This window comes from Oncorhynchus nerka, linkage group LG6 (assembly GCF_034236695.1).
Source record: "Oncorhynchus nerka isolate Pitt River linkage group LG6, Oner_Uvic_2.0, whole genome shotgun sequence".
Taxonomy (NCBI): domain Eukaryota; kingdom Metazoa; phylum Chordata; class Actinopteri; order Salmoniformes; family Salmonidae; genus Oncorhynchus; species Oncorhynchus nerka.
In genome coordinates, this window is record NC_088401.1 from 92,439,053 (window position 1) to 92,456,191 (window position 17,139).

The following is a 17,139-nucleotide window of genomic DNA, read 5'->3' on the forward strand; positions in this document are numbered from 1 at the left end:
CAGTATATCTCTAGTGCAGTAACAGTGTATCTCTAGTGTAGTAACAGTGTATTGTACTAGTGTAGTAACAGTATATCTCTAGTGTAGTAACAGTGTATCTCTAGTGTAGTAACAGTGTATTGTACTAGTGTAGTAACAGTATATCTCTAGTGTAGTAACAGTGTATCTCTAGTGTAGTAACAGTGTATTGTACTAGTGTAGTAACAGTATATTGTCCTAGTGCAGTAACAGTATATCTCTAGTGTAGTAACAGTGTATCTCTAGTGTAGTAACAGTGTATTGTACTAGTGTAGTAACAGTGTATTGTACTAGTGTAGTAACAGTATATCTCTAGTGTAGTAACAGTGTATTGTACTAGTGTAGTAACAGTATATTGTACTACTGTAGTAACAGTGTATTGTACTAGTGTAGTAACAGTATATCTCTAGTGTAGTAACAGTGTATCTCTAGTGTAGTAACAGTGTATCTCTAGTGTAGTAACCGTGTATCTCTAGTGTAGTAACAGTATATTGTACTAGTGTAGTAACAGTATATTGTACTAGTGTAGTAACAGTATATTGTCCTAGTGCAGTAACAGTATATCTCTAGTGCAGTAACAGTATATCTCTAGTGTAGTAACAGTGTATTGTACTAGTGTAGTAACAGTATATTGTACTACTGTAGTAACAGTGTATTGTACTAGTGTAGTACCAGTGTAGTGTACTAGTGTAGTAACAGTATATCTCTAGTGTAGTAACAGTGTATCTCTAGTGTAGTAACAGTGTATTGTACTAGTGTAGTAACAGTGTATCTCTAGTGTAGTAACAGTGTATCTCTAGTGTAGTAACCGTGTATCTCTAGTGTAGTAACAGTGTATTGTACTAGTGTAGTAACAGTGTATTGTACTAGTGTAGTAACAGTGTATTGTACTAGTGTAGTAACAGTGTATTGTACTAGTGTAGTAACAGTGTATTGTACTAGTGTAGTAACAGTGTATCTCTAGTGTAGTAACAGTGTATCATACTAGTGTAGTAACAGTGTATTGTACTAGTGTAGTAACAGTGTATCTCTAGTGTAGTAACAGTGAATCTCTGGTGTAGTAACAGTGTATTGTACTAGTGTAGTAACAGTGTATCTCTAGTGTAGTAACAGTGTATCTCTAGTGTAGTAACAGTGTATCTCTAGTGTAGTAACAGTGTATCTCTAGTGTAGTAACAGTGTATCTCTAGTGTAGTAACAGTGTATTGTACTAGTGTAGTAACAGTATATTGTACTAGTGTAGTAACAGTGTATTGTACTAGTGTAGTAACAGTATATCTCTAGTGTAGTAACAGTGAATCTCTAGTGTAGTAACAGTGTATTGTACTAGTGTAGTAACAGTGTATCTCTAGTGTGGTAACAGTGTATTGTACTAGTGTAGTAACAGTATATTGTACTAGTGTAGTAACAGTATATTGTACTAGTGTAGTAACAGTGTATTGTACTAGTGTAGTAACAGTATATTGTACTAGTGTAGTAACAGTATATTGTACTAGTGTAGTAACAGTATATTGTACTAGTGTAGTAACAGTGTATCTCTAGTGTAGTAACAGTGTATTGTACTAGTGTAGTAACAGTGTATCTCTAGTGTAGTAACAGTATATTGTACTAGTGTAGTAACAGTGTATCTCTAGTGTAGTAACAGTATATTGTACTAGTGTAGTAACAGTGTATCTCTAGTGTAGTAACAGTGTATTGTACTAGTGTAGTAACAGTATATTGTACTAGTGTAGTAACAGTATATTGTACTAGTGTAGTAACAGTATATTGTACTAGTGTAGTAACAGTGTATTGTACTAGTGTAGTAACAGTATATTGTACTAGTGTAGTAACAGTATATTGTACTAGTGTAGTAACAGTATATTGTACTAGTGTAGTAACAGTATATTGTACTAGTGTAGTAACAGTATATTGTACTAGTGTAGTAACAGTATATTGTACTAGTGTAGTAACAGTATATTGTACTAGTGTAGTAACAGTATATCTCTAGTGTAGTAACAGTGTATTGTACTAGTGTAGTAACAGTGTATTGTACTAGTGTAGTAACAGTGTATTGTACTAGTGTAGTAACAGTATATCTCTAGTGTAGTAACAGTGTATTGTACTAGTGTAGTAACAGTATATCTCTAGTGTAGTAACAGTGTATCTCTAGTGTAGTAACAGTGTATCTCTAGTGTAGTAACAGTATATTGTACTAGTGTAGTAACAGTGTATCTCTAGTGTAGTAACCGTATATTGTACTAGTGTAGTAACAGTGTATCTCTAGTGTAGTAACAGTATATTGTACTAGTGTAGTAACAGTATATTGTACTAGTGTAGTAACAGTGTATTGTACTAGTGTAGTAACAGTATATTGTACTAGTAGTGTAGTAACAGTGTATCTCTAGTGTAGTAACAGTATATTGTACTAGTGTAGTAACAGTATATTGTACTAGTGTAGTAACAGTGTATTGTACTAGTGTAGTAACAGTGTATTGTACTAGTGTAGTAACAACAGTAACATATGTACTAGTGTAGTAACAGTATATTGTACTAGTGTAGTAACAGTATATTGTACTAGTGTAGTAACAGTGTATTGTACTAGTGTAGTAACAGTGTATTGTACTAGTGTAGTAACAGTGTATCTACTAGTGTAGTAACAGTGTATCTCTAGTGTAGTAACAGTATATTGTACTAGTGTAGTAACAGTGTATTGTACTAGTGTAGTAACAGTGTATTGTACTAGTGTAGTAACAGTGTATTGTACTAGTGTAGTAACAGTGTATCTCTAGTGTAGTAACAGTGTATTGTACTAGTGTAACATTGTAACAGTGTATTGTACTAGTGTAGTAACAGTATATGTCTAGTGTAGTAACAGTGTATAACAGTGTATCTCTAGTGTAGTAACAGTGTATAGTACTACTGTATAGTAGTAACAGTGCATCTCTAGTGTAGTAACAGTATATTGTACTAGTGTAGTACCAGTGTATTGTACTAGTGTAGTAACAGTGTATTGTACTAGTGTAGTAACAGTGTATTGTACTAGTGTAGTAACAGTGTAGTATTGTACTAGTGTAGTAACAGTGTATTGTACTAGTGTAGTAACAGTATATCTCTAGTGTAGTAACAGTATATTGTACTAGTGTAGTAACAGTGTATACCAGTGTACTAGTGTAGTAACAGTGTATTGTACTAGTGTAGTAACAGTGTATTGTACTAGTGTAGTAACAGTGTATTGTACTAGTAGTAACAGTAACAGTGTATTGTACTAGTGTAGTAACAGTATATCTCTAGTGTAGTAACAGTGTATTGTACTAGTGTAGTAACAGTATATCTCTAGTGTAGTAACAGTATATTGTACTAGTGTAGTAACAGTATATCTCTAGTGTAGTAACAGTATATTGTACTAGTGTAGTAACAGTATATCTCTAGTGTAGTAACAGTATATTGTACTAGTGTAGTAACAGTATATTCTAGTGTAGTAACAGTATATTGTACTAGTGTAGTAACAGTATATCTCTAGTGTAGTAACAGTGTATTGTACTAGTGTAGTAACAGTATATTGTACTACTGTAGTAACAGTGTATTGTACTAGTGTAGTACCAGTGTAGTGTACTAGTGTAGTAACAGTATATCTCTAGTGTAGTAACAGTGTATCTCTAGTGTAGTAACAGTGTATTGTACTAGTGTAGTAACAGTGTATTGTACTAGTGTAGTAACAGTGTATCTCTAGTGTAGTAACAGTGTATTGTACTAGTGTAGTAACAGTATATTGTACTAGTGTAGTAACAGTGTATTGTACTAGTGTAGTAACAGAGTATCTCTAGTGTAGTAACAGTATATCTCTAGTGTAGTAACAGTGTATCTCTAGTGTAGTAACAGTGTATCTCTAGTGTAGTAACAGTGTATTGTACTAGTGTAGTAACAGTGTATCTCTAGTGTAGTAACAGTGTATTGTACTAGTGTAGTAACAGAGTATCTCTAGTGTAGTAACAGTATATCTCTAGTGTAGTAACATTGAATCTCTAGTGTAGTAACAGTGTATTGTACTAGTGTAGTAACAGTGTATCTCTAGTGTGGTAACAGTGTATTGTACTAGTGTAGTAACAGTGTATCTCTAGTGTAGTAACAGTGTATCTCTAGTGTGGTAACAGTGTATTGTACTAGTGTAGTAACTAGTGTATAACAGTGTATCTCTAGTGTAGTAACAGTGTATCTCTAGTGTAGTAACAGTGTATTGTACTAGTGTAGTAACAGTGTATTGTACTAGTGTAGTAACAGTGTATCTCTAGTGTAGTAACCGTATATTGTACTAGTGTAGTAACAGTGTATTGTAACTATTGTGTAGTAACAGTGTATTGTACTAGTGTAGTAACAGTGTATATAGTGTACAGTATATTGTACTAGTGTAGTAACAGTATATTGTACTAGTGTAGTAACAGTGTATTGTACTAGTGTAGTAACATTATATTGTACTAGTGTAGTAACAGTATATTGTACTAGTGTAGTAACAGTATATTGTACTAGTGTAGTAACAGTATATTGTACTAGTGTAGTAACAGTATATTGTACTAGTGTAGTAACAGTGTATAGTACTACTGTAGTAACAGTATATTGTACTAGTGTAGTAACAGTATATCTCTAGTGTAGTAACAGTATATTGTACTAGTGTAGTAACAGTATATTGTACTAGTGTAGTAACAGTATATTGTACTAGTGTAGTAACAGTATATCTCTAGTGTAGTAACAGTATATTGTACTAGTGTAGTAACAGTATATCTCTAGTGTAGTAACAGTATATTGTACTAGTGTAGTAACAGTATATTGTACTAGTGTAGTAACAGTATATTGTACTAGTGTAGTAACAGTATATCTCTAGTGTAGTAACAGTATATTGTACTAGTGTAGTAACAGTATATCTCTAGTGTAGTAACAGTGTATTGTACTAGTGTAGTAACAGTGTATTGTTCTAGTGTAGTAACAGTATATCTCTAGTGTAGTAACAGTGTATTGTACTAGTGTAGTAACAGTGAATCTCTGGTGTAGTAACAGTGTATTGTACTAGTGTAGTAACAGTGTATCTCTAGTGTAGTAACAGTGTATCTCTAGTGTAGTAACAGTGTATCTCTAGTGTAGTAACAGTGTATTGTACTAGTGTAGTAACAGCATATTGTACTAGTGTAGTAACAGTGTATTGTACTAGTGTAGTAACAGTATATTGTACTAGTGTAGTAACAGTATATTGTACTAGTGTAGTAACAGTATATTGTACTAGTGTAGTAACAGTATATTGTACTAGTGTAGTAACAGTATATCTCTAGTGTAGTAACAGTGTATTGTACTAGCGTAGTAACAGTGTATTGTACTAGCGTAGTAACAGTGTATCTCCAGTGTAGTAACAGTGTATCTCCAGTGTAGTAACAGTGTATCTCTAGTGTAGTAACAGTATATCTCTAGTGTAGTAACAGTGTATTGTACTAGTGTAGTAACAGTGTATCTCTAGTGTAGTAACAGTGTATCTCTAGTGTAGTAACAGTGTATTGTACTAGTGTAGTAACAGTGTATCTCTAGTGTAGTAACAGTGTATTGTACTAGTGTAGTAACAGTGTATTGTACTAGTGTAGTAACAGTGTATTGTACTAGTGTAGTAACAGTGTATTGTACTAGTGTATAGTAGTAACAGTGTATTGTACTAGTCTAGTAACAGTGTATTGTACTAGTGTAGTAACAGTGTATTGTACTAGTGTAGTAACAGTGTATTGTACTAGTGTAGTAACAGTGTATCTCCAGTGTAGTAGCAGTGTATCTCCAGTGTAGTAACAGTGTATCTCTAGTGTAGTAACAGTATATCTCTAGTGTAGTAACAGTGTATTGTACTAGTGTAGTAACAGTGTATTGTACTAGTGTAGTAACAGTGTATCTCTAGTGTAGTAACAGTGTATCTCTAGTGTAGTAACAGTGTATTGTACTAGTGTAGTAACAATATATCTCTAGTGTAGTAACAGTGAATCTCTGGTGTAGTAACAGTGTATTGTACTAGTGTAGTAACAGTGTATTGTACTAGTGTAGTAACAGTGTATCTCTAGTGTAGTAACAGTGTATCTCTAGTGTAGTAACAGTATATTGTACTAGTGTAGTAACAGTGTATCTCTAGTGTAGTAACAGTGAATCTCTGGTGTAGTAACAGTGTATTGTACTAGTGTAGTAACAGTGTATCTCTAGTGTAGTAACAGTATATTGTACTAGTGTAGTAACAGTGTATCTCTAGTGTAGTAACAGTGTATCTCTAGTGTAGTAACAGTATATTGTACTAGTGTAGTAACAGTATATTGTACTAGTGTAGTAACAGTGTATCTCTAGTGTAGTAACAGTGTATTGTACTAGTGTAGTAACAGTGTATTGTACTAGTGTAGTAACAGTGTATTGTACTAGTGTAGTAACAGTGTATTGTACTAGTGTAGTAACAGTGTATCTCTAGTGTAGTAACAGTGTATCGTACTAGTGTAGTAACAGTATATCTCTAGTGTAGTAACAGTGAATCTCTGGTGTAGTAACAGTGTATTGTACTAGTGTAGTAACAGTGTATTGTACTAGTGTAGTAACAGTGTATCTCTAGTGTAGTAACAGTGTATCTCTAGTGTAGTAACAGTGTATTGTGCTAGTGTAGTAACAGTATATCTCTAGTGTAGTAACAGTGAATCTCTAGTGTAGTAACAGTGTATTGTACTAGTGTAGTAACAGTGTATCTCTAGTGTGGTAACAGTGTATTGTACTAGTGTAGTAACAGTGTATCTCTAGTGTAGTAACAGTATATTGTACTAGTGTAGTAACAGTGTATCTCTAGTGTAGTAACCGTATATTGTACTAGTGTAGTAACAGTATATTGTACTAGTGTAGTAACAGTATATTGTACAAGTGTAGTAACAGTTTATCTCTAGTGTAGTAACAGTGTATCTCTAGTGTAGTAACAGTATATTGTACTAGTGTAGTAACAGTATATTGTACTAGTGTAGTAACAGTGTATAGTACTAGTGTATAGTAGTAACAGTGTATTGTACTAGTCTAGTAACAGTGTATTGTACTAGTGTAGTAAGTGTATTGTACTAGTGTAGTAACAGTTTATTGTACTAGTGTAGTAAGAGTATATTGTACTAGTGTAGTAACAGTGTATTGTACTAGTGTAGTAACAGTGTATCTCTAGTGTAGTAACAGTGTATCTCTAGTGTAGTAACAGTATATCTCTAGTGTAGTAACAGTGTATCTCTGGTGTAGTAACAGTGTATTGTACTCGTGTAGTAACAGTGTATTGTACTAGTGTAGTAACAGTGTATCTCTGGTGTAGTAACAGTGTATTGTACTCGTGTAGTAACAGTATATCTCTAGTGTAGTAACAGTGTATCTCTGGTGTAGTAACAGTGTATTGTACTAGTGTAGTAACAGTGTATTGTACTAGTGTAGTAACAGTGTATCTCTAGTGTAGTAACAGTGTATTGTACTAGTGTAGTAACAGTGTATCTCTAGTGTAGTAACAGTATATTGTACTAGTGTAGTAACAGTGTATTGTACTAGTGTAGTAACAGTGTATCTCTAGTGTAGTAACAGTGTATCTCTAGTGTAGTAACAGTGTATTGTACTAGTGTAGTAACAGTGTATCTCTAGTGTAGTAACAGTATATTGTACTAGTGTAGTACCAGTATATCTCTAGTGTAGTAACAGTGTATCTCTGGTGTAGTAACAGTGTATTGTACTAGTGTAGTAACAGTGTATTGTACTAGTGTAGTAACAGTGTATCTCTAGTGTAGTAACAGTGTATTGTACTAGTGTAGTAACAGTATATTGTACTAGTCTAGTAACAGTGTATCTCTAGTGTAGTAACAGTGTATTGTACTAGTGTAGTACCAGTATATCTCTAGTGTAGTAACAGTGTATTGTACTAGTGTAGTAAAAGTGTATCTCTAGTGTAGTAACAGTGTATCTCTAGTGTAGTAACAGTGTATTGTACTAGTGTAGTAACAGTATATTGTACTAGTGTAGTAACAGTGTATCTCTAGTGTAGTAACTGTATATCTCTAGTGTAGTAACAGTATATTGTACTAGTGTAGTAACAGTGTATTGTACTAGTGTAATAACAGTATATTGTACTAGTGTAGTAACAGTATATTGTACTAGTGTAGTAACAGTGTATCTCTAGTGTAGTAACAGTGTATTGTACTAGTGTAGTAACAGTGTATTGTACTACTGTAGTAACAGTGTATTGTACTACTGTAGTAACAGTGTATTGTACTAGTGTAGTAACAGTATATTGTACTACTGTAGTAACAGTGTATTGTACTAGTGTAGTAACAGTGTATCTCTAGTGTAGTAACAGTATATTGTACTAGTGTAGTAACAGTGTATTGTACTAGTGTACAGTAGTAACAGTGTATTGTACTAGTGTAGTAACAGTGTATTGTACTAGTGTAGTAACAGTGTATTGTACTAGTGTAGTAACAGTGTATTGTACTAGTGTAGTAACAGTGTATTGTACTAGTGTAGTAACAGTGTATTGTACTAGTGTAGTAACAGTGTATTGTACTAGTGTATAGTAGTAACAGTGTATTGTACTAGTGTATAGTAGTAACAGTGTATTGTACTAGTCTAGTAACAGTGTATTGTACTAGTGTAGTAACAGTGTATTGTACTAGTGTAGTAACAGTGTATTGTACTAGTGTAGTAACAGTGTATTGTACTAGTGTAGTAACAGTGTATTGTACTAGTGTATAGTAGTAACAGTGTATTGTACTAGTCTAGTAACAGTGTATTGTACTAGTGTAGTAACAGTGTATTGTACTAGTGTAGTAACAGTGTATTGTACTAGTGTAGTAACAGTGTATCTCTAGTGTAGTAACAGTGTATCGTACTAGTGTAGTAACAGTATATCTCTAGTGTAGTAACAGTGAATCTCTGGTGTAGTAACAGTGTATTGTACTAGTGTAGTAACAGTGTATTGTACTAGTGTAGTAACAGTGTATCTCTAGTGTAGTAACAGTGTATTGTACTAGTGTAGTAACAGTATATCTCTAGTGTAGTAACAGTGTATTGTGCTAGTGTAGTAACAGTGAATCTCTAGTGTGGTAACAGTGTATTGTACTAGTGTAGTAACAGTATATCTCTAGTGTAGTAACAGTGAATCTCTAGTGTAGTAACAGTGTATTGTACCAGTGTAGTAACAGTATATCTCTAGTGTAGTAACAGTGAATCTCTAGTGTAGTAACAGTGTATTGTACTAGTGTAGTAACAGTGTATCTCTAGTGTGGTAACAGTGTATTGTACTAGTGTAGTAACAGTGTATCTCTAGTGTAGTAACAGTATATTGTACTAGTGTGGTAACAGTGTATTGTACTAGTGTAGTAACAGTGTATCTCTAGTGTAGTAACAGTGTATCTCTAGTGTAGTAACAGTATATTGTACTAGTGTAGTAACAGTGTATCTCTAGTGTAGTAACCGTATATTGTACTAGTGTAGTAACAGTATATTGTACTAGTGTAGTAACAGTATATTGTACAAGTGTAGTAACAGTTTATCTCTAGTGTAGTAACAGTGTATCTCTAGTGTAGTAACAGTATATTGTACTAGTGTAGTAACAGTATATTGTACTAGTGTAGTAACAGTGTATAGTACTAGTGTATAGTAGTAACAGTGTATTGTACTAGTCTAGTAACAGTGTATTGTACTAGTGTAGTAAGTGTATTGTACTAGTGTAGTAACAGTTTATTGTACTAGTGTAGTAAGAGTATATTGTACTAGTGTAGTAACAGTGTATCTCTGGTGTAGTAACAGTGTATTGTACTCGTGTAGTAACAGTATATCTCTAGTGTAGTAACAGTGTATCTCTGGTGTAGTAACAGTGTATTGTACTAGTGTAGTAACAGTGTATTGTACTAGTGTAGTAACAGTGTATCTCTAGTGTAGTAACAGTATATTGTACTAGTGTAGTAACAGTGTATTGTACTAGTGTAGTAACAGTGTATCTCTAGTGTAGTAACAGTGTATCTCTAGTGTAGTAACAGTGTATTGTACTAGTGTAGTAACAGTGTATCTCTAGTGTAGTAACAGTATATTGTACTAGTGTAGTACCAGTATATCTCTAGTGTAGTAACAGTGTATCTCTGGTGTAGTAACAGTGTATTGTACTAGTGTAGTAACAGTGTATTGTACTAGTGTAGTAACAGTGTATCTCTAGTGTAGTAACAGTGTATTGTACTAGTGTAGTAACAGTATATTGTACTAGTCTAGTAACAGTGTATCTCTAGTGTAGTAACAGTGTATTGTACTAGTGTAGTACCAGTATATCTCTAGTGTAGTAACAGTGTATTGTACTAGTGTAGTAAAAGTGTATCTCTAGTGTAGTAACAGTGTATCTCTGGTGTAGTAACAGTGTATCTCTAGTGTAGTAACAGTGTATTGTACTAGTGTAGTAACAGTATATTGTACTAGTGTAGTAACAGTGTATTGTACTAGTGTAGTAACAGTATATTGTACTAGTGTAGTAACAGTGTATCTCTAGTGTAGTAACAGTATATCTCTAGTGTAGTAACAGTATATTGTACTAGTGTAGTAACAGTGTATTGTACTAGTGTAATAACAGTATATTGTACTAGTGTAGTAACAGTGTATCTCTAGTGTAGTAACAGTGTATTGTACTAGTGTAGTAACAGTGTATTGTACTACTGTAGTAACAGTGTATTGTACTAGTGTAGTAACAGTATATTGTACTACTGTAGTAACAGTGTATTGTACTAGTGTAGTAACAGTGTATTGTACTAGTGTAGTAACAGTATATTGTACTAGTGTAGTAACAGTGTATTGTACTAGTGTATAGTAGTAACAGTGTATTGTACTAGTGTAGTAACAGTGTATTGTACTAGTGTAGTAACAGTGTATTGTACTAGTGTAGTAACAGTGTATTGTACTAGTGTAGTAACAGTGTATTGTACTAGTGTAGTAACAGTGTATTGTACTAGTGTAGTAACAGTGTATTGTACTAGTGTAGTAACAGTGTATTGTACTAGTCTAGTAACAGTGTATTGTACTAGTGTAGTAACAGTGTATAGAACTAGTGTATAGTAGTAACAGTGTATCTCTAGTGTAGTAACAGCGTATAGTACTACTGTATAGTAGTAACAGTGCATCTCTAGTGTAGTAACAGTGTATTGTACTAGTGTAGTAACAGTGTATTGTACTGGTGTAGTAACAGTGTATTGTACTGGTGTAGTAACAGTGTATTGTACTAGTGTAGTAACAGAGTGTATACTGCAGTACCACGCTGTGAGCCATGGGGGCGCTGCTGCTCTCCTCCTCTACTCCGTTCTCTTCTTCTCTCTGGTACGACTGACTGGTCCCATCTAAAACACAAACACTGTCACACTGGACACTGCTACTGGGGGAGGTTTTGTGTGTGTGTGTGTGTGTGTGTGTGTGTGTGTGTGTGTGTGTGTGTGTGTGTGTGCTCGCATCTCACCCTCGGACAGACAGAAGGACGCTCCATCGTTTAAGTTGTCTCCCAGCTCGGGCGTTCTAAGCCCCTCCCCATCGGAACTCAGTTTAGAGGGAGACTTCTCCCCTTCCAGTGATGTCAGGAACAAGGCCGGCCCACCTTTAGGGGGCGGGATCTTTCTGCCCATCAGACGGTACTTCCTCCTCCGGTTCCCAATCCACGTCTGTCAAATAAATACACAGCACAACATAATATATTGTTAAGATCCACGTCTGTCAATTACACAACTACTGTTAATACTGTACAACAGTCAGAGGCAGTGTGTGATTGGCTGATACAGCTGAGAAGAAGCCTCTGATTGGTTGCTACCTTGACTATCTCAGTGTCTACGTTGAGCTGATTGGCTGCTGCGTTGATCTTCTCTCTGCAGACAGAACCCAGACTGGTCATCCCTCGGTCCCAGTACCGCTTCAACTGGCCCAGGTCCACATCACTGAACTGGGTCCTGTCCTGTAGCTACACACACACACACACACACACACACACACACACACACACACACACACACACACACACACACACACACACACGTTAAAGAGCTCTTATCGCTCTTATCCAGAGCGACTTACTGTAGTGAGTGTATACATTTATACTGTTAAGATAGAATGACACATGATGAAGACTTACAGTTCTCTTCCTGGAGTTACTGATGAGCCACGGAGCAGAGGGACTGACTGGAACCTACAGAGGGGAGGAGGTGGTGAGAGGGGGGAAAGAGGAGAAAAGAGGAGGAGGGAGGAGGAAAGAGGAGAAGTGATGAAAGAGGAGGAGGGAGGAAAGAGGAGAAGTGAGGAAAGAGGAGAAGTGAGGAAAGAGGAGAAGTGAGGAAAGAGGAGAAGTGAGGAAAGAGGAGAAGGGAGGAAAGAGGAGGAGGGAGGAAAGAGGAGAAGTGAGGAAAGAGGAGAAGGGAGGAAAGAGGAGAAGTGAGGAAAGAGGAGGAGGGAGGAAAGAGGAGAAGTGAGGAAAGAGGAGGATGAAAGAAGAGGAGGGAGGAGGAAAGCGTAGGAGGGAAGAGGAAAGAGGGGGAGGGAGGAGGAAAGAGGAGAAGGAAGGAGGAAAGAGGAGAAGAGAGGAGGAAAGAGAAGGAGGGAGGAGGAAAGAGGAGAAGGAAGGAGGAAAGAGGAGAAGGGAGGAGGAAAGAGAAGGAGGGAGGGGGAAAGAGAAGGAGGGAGGAGGAAAGAGGAGTAGGAAGGATGAAAGAGGAGGAGGGAGGATGAAAGAGGAGGAGGGAGGAAAGAGGAGAAGGGAGGATGAAAGAGTAGGAGGGAGGAAAGAGGAGAAGGGAGGATGAAAGAGTAGGAGGGAGGAGGAAAGAGTAGGAGGGAGGAGGAAAGAGGAGAAGGAAGGAGGAAAGAGGAGAAGGAAGGAGGAAAGAGTAGGAGGGAGGGGGAAAGAGGAGAAGGGAGGAGGAAAGAGTAGAAGGGAGGAGGAAAGAGTAGAAGGGAGGAGGAAAGAGTAGAAGGGAGGAGGAAAGAGTAGGAGGGAGGAGGAAAGAGGAGGAAAGAGCGGGAGGGAGGAAAGAGGAAGAGGAAAGAGTAGAGGGGAGGAGGAAAGAGGAGAAGGAAAGAGAAGGAGGGAGGAGGAAAGGTGAAGAGGAAAGAGGAGAAGGGAGTTGGAAAGAGGAGAAGGGAGGAGGAAAGAGGAGAAGGGAGGAGGAAAGAGGAGAAGGGAGGAGGAAAGAGGGGGAGGGAGGAGGAAAGGTGAAGAGGAAAGAGGATGAGGGAAGAGAAAAGAGGGGAGGAGAGGTGAGGAGGAAAGAGGAGGAGGGAGGAGAAGGGAGGAGGAATGAGGAGAAGGGAGGAGGGAAGAGGAGGAGGGAGGAGGAGGAGGGAAGAGGAGGAGGGAAGAGGAGGAGGGAGGAGGAGGAGGGAGGAGGAAAGACGAGAAGGGAGGAGGAAAGAGGAGAAGGGAGGAGGATTGAGGAGGAGGGATGAGGAAAGAGAAGGGAGGAGGAAAGAGGAGGAGGGAGGAGGAAAGAGAAGGAGGGAGGAGAAAAGAGAAGGAGGGAGGAGGGAAGAGGAGGGAGGAGGATTGAGGAGGATTGAGGAGGGAGGAGATTGAGGAGAAGGGAGGAGGAAAGAGGAGAAGGGAGGAGGATTGAGGAGGAGGGAGGAGGAAAGAGGAGAAGGGAGGAGGAGGGAGGAGGAAAGAGGAGAAGGGAGGAGGGAAGAGGAGAAGGGAGGAGGATTGAGGAGGAGGGAGGAGGAAAGACGAGAAGGGAGGAGGATTGAGGAGGAGGGAGGAGGAAGGAGAAGGAAGGAGGAAAGAGGAGAAGGGAAGGAGGAGGGAGGAGGAAAGGTGAAGAGGAAAGAGTAGAGGGGAGGAGGAAAGAGAAGAAGGGAGGAGGAAAGAGTAGGGAGGAGGAAAGAGTAGGAGAGAGGAGGAAAGAGAAGGACGGAGGAGGAAAGAGAAGGACGGAGGAGGAAAGAGAAGGACGGAGGAGGAGGGAGGTGGAAAGAGGAAATAGTGAGGAGGAAAGGTGAGGAGGAAAGAGGCGAGGAGGGAAGGGAAGGAGAGATGAGGAGGAAATAGTAGGAGGGAGGTGGTGAGAGAAGGAGGGAGGAGGAAAGAGGAGGAAAGAGGGGAGAGGAGGTGAGAGGTGAGAGGGAAGAGGGGAGGATTAACCCCTACCTGTATACTAGGGGAGGTCTGTAGTTTTGTAGTAACTGGGTAGCTGTCCCGAGGATATGGACCAGGCCTGGAGCTTCTGAGGACCAGGGAGGGGGATGTGAGGTCTCTACCCCCAGATCCATGTTCGCTGCTGGGGCTGAGGCTGTCCCTCACCCCCTGGCCTCTCTGAAGGTCCCCGTGTGTCGTGGCAGCCATGTTGGATAACTCTTCCTCCCTCCGCCACTCATCCTCTTCATCACCTGTCTCCATGGCGATTGAGAGGCAGCCAATAGCGTCCAAAGGGCGGGTAGACTGTCTGTGTCTCTCTTGCCTGCTGCTATCAGAAGGCTGTCCTTGTCCTAGTCCCTCCCCCTCCCCCCTCTCTAATAGGCTGAAGACCTGATGATTGCGGGGGGAGTGGTCTGAAGGGGGAGGGTTGGAAGGATGGGGCCTTGGGGGGTGAGGTTGGGGAGTCTGGGGGTTGGAGTGAGGCGTGGGCTGGAGCTGGGAGGGACAGGGGCCGGACTGGAGAGAACCATACTGTCTAGCCCAGCTCCGAGGTACCCCCCTCCCTGACCCAGCCCTTCCTACTGCCCACCCTGCCCCACCAGTGGTGAAACCACACCTCTTGGACAGATTGTGGATGGGGCGGCTGGGGGATGAGGAGAAGGAGGGGGAAGAGGAGAGGGAGAGGGGTTTACAGCGAGGAATGGTACCCGATCTAGAGTGGAGCTGGAGGGGGGAGGAGACAGAACTATTCCTCCTGTGCTGTGATTGGTTGAGCAGAGTTTGATGGACATCTACAGGGAGCTCAAGGTCAGAGTGACAGGAGAGGGGCTTAACAGTGGGCTGGGAACGAGAAGTGGAGCCTAGAGAGTAAATCCCTGTCAGGATGACATCGTTGTTGTTGTTGACAGAGCTGAGACGAGAGGAGGAGGAAGAGGAGGAAGAGGAGGAGGGAGAGGGGAAGGAGGAGGAGGATGGAGGGAGGTGGGAGGATCCTCTCTGGATATTCTGAGCTGCCGCCATCTCCCCTGTCAGCATTGCGCCCGCCACTAGAGCCCCGCCCGTTAGCATGTGGTTGGACAGAGCTCCCCCAGCCAGGCTGTGATTGGAGTGGGACATGCCTGTGTTCTGGTCCGCCCTGGAGGCCAGCTTCCGCCTCTTGTTGCCCACCCAGGTCTGGAGAGAGAGAGACACATAGTTAACACCACTACTACCTCCACCACCACTAATACCACCACCACCACCACCACCACCACCACCACCACTCAGGTCTGGAGAGAGAGAGACACATAGTTAACACCACTACTACCACCACCACCCAGGTCTGGAGAGAGACACATAGTTAACACCACTACTACCACCACCACCACCAGGTCTGGAGAGACAGTTGAAGTTTACATACACTTGGAGTCATTGGAGTCATTAAAACTCGTTCTTCAACCACTCCACACATTTCTTGTTAACAAACTATAGTTTTGGCAAGTCGGTTAGGACATCTACTTTGTCCATGACAAGTAATTTTTCCAACAATTGTTTACAGACAGATTATTTCACTTCTAATTCACTGTATCACAATTCCAGTGGGTCAGAAGTTTACATATACTAAGTTGACTGTGTCTTTAAACAGCTTGGAAAATTCCAGAAAATTATGTCAAGGCCTTAGGCTAATTGACATCATTTGAGTCAATTGGAGGTGTACCCCCATACCTGTGGCTATATTAAGGCCTACCTTCAAACTCAGTGCCTCTTTGCTTGACATCATGGGAAAATCAAAAGAAATCAGCCAAGACCTCCAAAACCCTGGTTCATCCTTGAGAGCTATTTCCAAACACTTGAAGGTACCATGTTCATCTGTACAAACAATAGTGCGAAAGTATAAACACCATGGGACCACGTAGCCGTCATACCGCTCAGGAAGGAAGGAGACGCGTTCTGTCTCCTAGAGATGAATGTACTTTGGTGTTAAAAGTGAAAATCAATCCCAGAACAGCAGCAAAGGAGATTGTGAAGATGCTGGAGGAAACAGGTACAAAAGTATCTATATCCACAGTAGAACGAGTCCTATATCGACATAACCTGAAAGGCCGTTCAGCAAGGAAGAAGCCACTGCTCCAAAACCACCATAAAAAAGCCAGACTATGGTTTGCAACTGCACATGGGGACAAAGATAGTACTTTTTGGATAAATGTCCTCTGGTCTGATGATACAAAAATAGAACTGTTTGGCCATAATGACCATCGTTATGTTTGGAGGAAAAAGGGGGAGGCTTGCAAGCCGAAGAACACCATCCCAACCGTGAAGCACAGGGTGGCAGCATCATGTTGTGGGGGTGCTTTGCTGCAGGAGGGACTGGTGCACTTCACAAAATAGATGGCTTCATGAGGAACGAAAATTATGTGGATATATTGAAGCAACATCTTAAGACATCAGTCAGGAAGTTAAAGCTTGGTTGCAAATGGGTCTTCCAAATGGACAATGACCCCAAGCATACTTCCAAAGTTGTGGCAAAATGGCTTAAGGACAAGACAAGGTATTGGAGTGGCCATCACAAAGTCCTGACCTCAATCCTATAGAAAGTTTGTGGGCAGAACTGAAAAAGCGTGTGTGAGCAAGGAGGCCTACAAACCTGACTCCGTTACACCAGCTCTGTCAGGAGGAATGGGCCAGAATTCACCCGACTTATTGTGGGAAGCTTGTGGAAGGCCACCCGAAACGTTTGACCCAAGTTAAACAATTTAAAAGGCAATGCTACCAAATACTAATTGAGTGTATGTAAACTTCTGATCCAATGGGAATGTGATGAAAGAAATAAAAGCTGAAATAAATCACTCACGCTACAGTCGTGGCCAAATGTTTAGAGAATTAATTCATTTTCACAGTCTGCTGCCTCAGTTTGTATGATGGCAATTTGCATATACTCCAGAATGTTATGAAGAGTGATCAGATGAATTGCAATTAATTGCAAAGTCCTTCTTTGCCATACAAATGAA

The 17,139-nt window shown here is 39.5% G+C and overlaps 1 protein-coding gene across 2 annotated transcripts in view; it reads right to left on the reverse strand.

The window, feature by feature from the left end:
* Positions 1–17,139, reverse strand: part of LOC115125371 (highly divergent homeobox-like) — a 53,390-nt gene that overhangs the window by 2,801 nt on the left and 33,450 nt on the right. For both annotated transcript variants that reach the window (XM_065020020.1, XM_065020019.1), the window contains exons 4-8: positions 14,165–15,325; positions 12,161–12,214; positions 11,843–11,989; positions 11,498–11,696; positions 11,299–11,381 (exon numbers count right to left, since the gene is read on the reverse strand). In XM_065020020.1, coding sequence (XP_064876092.1) covers positions 11,299–11,381; positions 11,498–11,696; positions 11,843–11,989; positions 12,161–12,214; positions 14,165–15,325 — 1,644 coding nt within the window. The remainder of the gene's footprint in view (positions 1–11,298; positions 11,382–11,497; positions 11,697–11,842; positions 11,990–12,160; positions 12,215–14,164; positions 15,326–17,139) is intronic.